Source organism: Austrofundulus limnaeus, unplaced genomic scaffold (genome assembly GCF_001266775.1).
Source record: "Austrofundulus limnaeus strain Quisiro unplaced genomic scaffold, Austrofundulus_limnaeus-1.0 Scaffold147, whole genome shotgun sequence".
NCBI classification, from domain to species: domain Eukaryota; kingdom Metazoa; phylum Chordata; class Actinopteri; order Cyprinodontiformes; family Rivulidae; genus Austrofundulus; species Austrofundulus limnaeus.
In genome coordinates, this window is record NW_013952549.1 from 1 (window position 1) to 5695 (window position 5695).

The 5695-nt window shown below is 38.6% G+C and overlaps 1 protein-coding gene across 1 annotated transcript in view; it reads right to left on the bottom strand.

The window, feature by feature from the left end:
• Nucleotides 1-3210: 3210 nt before the first annotated feature.
• Nucleotides 3211-5695, bottom strand: part of LOC106523172 (codanin-1) — a gene marked incomplete at its 3' end in the record, with an annotated part of 15632 nt that continues 13147 nt past the window's right edge. The window contains 3 exon segments of the mRNA XM_014016517.1: nucleotides 3211-3377; nucleotides 5287-5430; nucleotides 5529-5657. Of these exon segments, the coding sequence (XP_013871971.1) occupies nucleotides 3211-3377; nucleotides 5287-5430; nucleotides 5529-5657 (440 nt within the window).

The following is a 5695-nucleotide window of genomic DNA, read 5'->3' on the forward strand; positions in this document are numbered from 1 at the left end:
GGTTATAGGATGAAACTTGTCTCTATTAGCTAAACATCTTCTTAACAGGTCAGGTTCCTCTAACAGAAACCTAAAAATACTCACATTTATAATATTATTTTACACTCTGTGGGTCTAAATATTAATCAGAGGACAAAGTAATATTTAATAGTTTGTTAAATTGTAGCATGAGTCAACAGTGCTAAACTCTGTATACGTATATGCTCCACAAGCTAATATCTGCTAACCAGTTCAATAAATAACAGTGATTACATCGACTTTATAAGATTATTTTAATTTTAAACTGTTACATTATGTTCTGCTCAGATCACATTGAGCTAAATAAGATCAAATCTGCTGACCTGTGTTGTGAAATGAGACATTTTCCTGTTTATCTTCTGTTAATAAATCCATAACACAAACAACCTTTCTGACATTATTTAAAATATTAGACAGATTATATAAACTGTAAAATATTAATAATAATTGGATTATTATTATTAATAGTTTTAATGATTTCTACATCGTCAGGTCTTTTTTTCTGCTCTGTTGTCAACATGTACAGTAATGGGAAATCCAGACTTGCCCGTTTAGCGTTAGCCGTTAGCTTCTCCAGCCGATCACACGGTCACATGGTTTTTGCGCACTCCAGCTGTTCTATAGAGCCTTCTTGTTCAAAAGTAGCTGGCCATGTCAAATCTGCATCTAGCTAGACTACTTTTGCTGAGGCCTAGTCGTACTGGGAAGTGGGAACTTCCTACTTACGAATTGTAAATTTAATCTGGAATGCCCCTCCGGGGTAATTCCCTGTCAGGATATGGAAGAGTTCAGAATTCAAGATGGCAGCTACTCACCACAACTCACCAGTGAATCTCTTTTACTTTTATAAGCACTTCTGTACTATTTATTTCACATTTAGTTTATAAGAGGATGTTAAAATGCTGTTTCTATGCAGAAAATACCATGCTTCATTTTTAGTTAAAGTTAAACACGAAGTTATTTACAACTGGCTCTTTGAGGGCCACCATGGTACTCATGTGGCCCTCGGTGAAAATGAGTTTGACAACCCTGCCCTAAAGGACAACAACTTTACTTTAAATACCTAGAATTCAATGTTTATCGTCAGCCTCCGTTCACCTTGGAGATTACAACTAACAACATCCCACAATAAGAAATAGTCATTTTGGTCAAATATAAGTATTGTTATGGGAGAACTCACGAAACACGTTGGAGATTAGTTTTGGTTACTGCCACATCACATTTGACATCAATATTTGTAACCGTGATTGAATTATAGCGAAGATTAATTAACCGTAATCTATTTGTTGGTTAATGAGATAGTTAAAGGGGACCTATTATGCAAAATTCACTTTTTAAAAGGTTTTTTTACTCAACTTTGGGTATGTACTTCTTTAAAAAAAACAGTCCTAGGACCAAAAAAATGCACCCAGGGGCATATTTACTGTAAGTAAATGTATTTTTAATGTGTATTAACGACAAGTTTTATACTTCCGTCATTTTGTGATGTCGCAAGCCGTACGACAACACACCAGAACCTGCGTTCAGCCCCTTACCTAGCAACCCCCGGGTTAGACTCCTCCTCCTCAGTATAAAAAGCCATCACAGTGTTGTTGAGCAATGCGCAGCTCATTTCACAACAAGCCTTCCAATAGGGTAATGGGTAGAGTGCTGGCCCAGAGAGCAGGAGACCAGGGTTCGAGACCAACATGAACACAAACAATTTCATTATTTATTTTCGCTCCTTATGAACACGTTTTTAGCTGTAGCCTATCAGTTCGAGTTTCTGAGGTATTTTTTTGTCTAATCATATTTAAAAGATAATCCGTTGGGTCAAAGAAGTCTGCCTCAAGGTTTTCAGAATGAACAGTAAAGGCAGCTGGAGGTCCAGACAAACTGCATTGATAGCCTTTGACCAATCAGATGTTTACTTGGTGACATCAGAGCCTTCCAGCTAGTCTGAGACACTGTCAACATTTTCATGTTTGTTTGAACAAGCTGAGAACAACAGTCGTAGCTTCTGTAGCTTCTCACAAGCTAAATGCAGAGTGGACATTCACAGTGTTACAGAAAATTAAAACTCATGACAAAATTAAAAAAAAGACAGAACAGACTGACATTCAGTGTTAGCTTTCACTGCAGTAACAAAGAAATTGTTGAAACAAAAACACCATAAGGACCTGTGTGACAGAGGGAACGTTTGAGGGAAAAAAGTTTTCTGGACATATAAAATGTTTTTGTGAGTAAAATGTATTCAAATGTTTAATTTTGCTGTCAGTTTATTATATCCGTATTGATGTTTTAGTTAAATGCATGTGGCACAGCTGTGGCTGCAGTTGAAGGAAAATTGCTGAATTGCAATTTGTTGTTTCAGAAATGACGCTTCATTCTTGCTACGTGAGACACCCGTCTGTGGTGCAGCACCGTATTATTTCACGCGTCTGTATATTTTTAATGGTTTTTATAGCTGTGGCATCATGTCAACAGTTACTGTTGACCAGACGTGACTTAAAGAAAATAGTCCTTTTCTTCATCCCAAGCCGACTACACTACTGTAACTCTTTCTGTCAGATCTAGCCTCCAGCTTGGCTTGGCCTATCATTTCACCGGCTCCCTGTGTGCCAAAAAATAGGTTTAAAATTTCTCCTGTTGACTTATAAATAAATGTCCTGAAAGTTAGGGGTGAAGCTCAGAGATGGGGCTTCGTCAGTCGTAGCTCCTAAACTCTGGAACAATCTGTCCCTCAGCAGACAGGCCTTTTCACCTACTCCTTTTAAAACCTCTTTAAAAAAACACATCTGTTCCCAGGAAATGTCACCCAGTGTGAGGAGTTTTTGTATTTTATTGTTCTTTTGTTTTTAAATAATTATTTATATATATATATTGTATCTTTGCCTTTGTCTAACTTTAATTTTATTGTGTTCTTTACTTGGGTTGAAACTTTTTAAAATGTGCTTTACAAACAAATTAACTTGGCTCCGCTAATATGATACTAAATGTTATCTCAAAATCTGTATAACTGATCAAGTGGTTAATTAGATACAAATAACGAGCCCTGAGCAAAAACAATGTTGCTGTTGTGACTTCAGCAGCAGGTGATAATGTCTCAGAAAATGATGCACTTGAGTTCACAACTCAGTACCACTGCTGGCCATCTTTTAGAGACAGTTATTTTTGAGTGCATCATATAAGTTTAAACAAAGTAAGTCAAACCTGTAGAGGAGAAGCAGCGTTCCCAGTGCAGTCCTGTAGCAGAGCAGCAGAGGCCCAATGAAGTCTAACATGGAGAGGAACTCCACCAGCCAGGGCACAGTCAAGATGGTCCGCCTCCTCTTCATACTGTTACTCAGCACGGCACACACATCCAGGACCTGAGCTCTCTGCAGCGTAAAGAAAAGGTTTGTTTGGATGAAACAAAATGTGGCAAAAAGCTTTGCAGCAAAGCAACCAAAACAAACACAGCGAGCACATTCAGAGGAAATTAATTTGTTGTGTTAGTTCTGATAAATCTGATTATCACAGACGGACATATGTAAAAGGTGTATATGTATGATTAAAATTTTGGCATTAACTGTTAAAGTCAACCGTGTCTGTCTGTTAGCAGAATATCTCATAAAGCACTAGAAAGATTTTCAGAAAATGATCAGAAAATAATCAGCATATGTACGTCTACAGCTCATTATTAAAGTCAATTAAAATCAAGATAGCAGCCACAGTTATTTGATCTTAGACTGATTTACAGACATTTTTATTCTGGCTATCTTAAAAATACTGAGCTAAAATGAGAGTCGTTAACAGTAAATACAGTATATCAGGATATAACAGGTCACGTGACAGGGCTCTAGAGTGCGACCAATTTGGTCGCAAATGCGACCTGATTTCTTAATAGTGCGACTAAAAAAAATGTCCGGTCGCAGTGGTGCGACCAATCGTTCGAAGGCGAGGGGTCGCGGTCGCCCGCTGAAAAAAAGTTTCCATGTTCTATAAAAAATAATCCAGCAGTATCAATGGTTGCCCTCCGACAGTCTCCTCTCTCCTAATACTGCGCTGTGCTCGCGGGCTCCGCTCCACACCTCCTGCGCACACACGTTTGTTATTCTATCCTCATGGGGACTTTGCATTGGCTTCCATTCATTTCCCCATCAATTCTACAGCCAACCATAACCTCCCAGGTAGACTACACACCTGACCCAAACCCTAACCTCACCAGGCTGTGTGTACCGGGGAAATGGTCAATAACTGTACACATCGTGGAACAAAAATCTGTACGCACGCATAGCGAAACAACCGTAGTTTTTTTTTTATTCATTTTTACCCAGATCGGAGTCTAAAAAACATTTCTTTCTTGTTAGCTGGAGATGAAAAGATGTGGACAGTTGCTCGCTCGTCCATCTTGTTAATTTAACAGTCGGGGTCTACTCTGTGAGCAGATCATTTCAGCAGGACGAGGAAGCTCACATTTATGGCAGGCCGCTTTTTTACTTAATCGACTTCACCACAGTTTCATTCCAAGTATCTGAAATAGGTTCTTCTGGGTCTCAGGAGGATAAGACTAGATATTTTAGATACTGTATTTAAGTGAAATAATATAAGATAATAAGATTCAACTAATGATGAAATTGCAGGCTTTTATGTGTTATTATTTAAAAAGAATTTGCACAACTTTTTAATAAATATCAGTAATATTTCTGTTATTAATCATTATTCTCTGTTCATCTTTCTGGTTTATCCAAGGCCAAAGATCCATAGTTGTCCATCTGAGGGGCAGGTGTCTAAAAAAGATTTAACCATGAAATGTTTAAGATGTTTATAAGACGTTCAGCTCTTAAACATTTGCACTTAGAGTTTTATAGAATCACTGTAAATACTTTTCAGTAAGTTAAATGTCTACAATTCTGGTTCAAATAAAAAACTTCATGTTCACTAGATAGTTAACTAATTATTTATGAGTTAGTGTTGCCTTAATGAACAGTGATTTAAAAAATAACCTGTAAAACTCTGATGTTAAATGCGACGTGGTTGAAAATTTGGGTGCACCTAACTTTTGTTCTGGTGTGCCTAAGAAAAAATGTTAGGCGCACCAGTGCAACCAGTGCAAAAAGTTAGTCTAGAGCCCTGCGTGAGCTCTCACATAAACACATCCATCCTCTACATAATATGATATTAGCTTCATATTTGGACCTGAATGGCAGGAGGTAAATATGCATCCCTTAAAAAGGAAAGCTAGACCACTTCATTTGACATGAATCATAACAACTGATATACAATGTGGTGATAAATTTGCTTCACCTTGCTGCGCAGAGCTAAAGACGTCTCGTGTATCTCTCGTGACGGTCTCTCAGATGTTTGGTAAGGGAAAAAGGAAATGAATCCCAGGAACTTTGCTAGAAGACGGGCCAGGAGCAGCACCGAGGAGAACCGCTGCTTCTCATCCTGTCAGGGGGTTTAATCGGGACAGTCACTGCTACATGTGTAATTTCGGGGACAACCCATGCTAAAATGCTTTGCATCCTACATAACAGCGATCAGACCTGCTGCTCCATGTCTCCATCTTCCTCCTCCTCCCCTCCATCCCCGATGGAAGCAGGAGGGCTGAGTATGGAAACCTCATCCAGCTGGAGGAGCTGCTGACACAAGCTGTCCTGGAGGTGCTGGTTAAGCTGACAGCTGGTATACACAATATAAGACATCTTACATT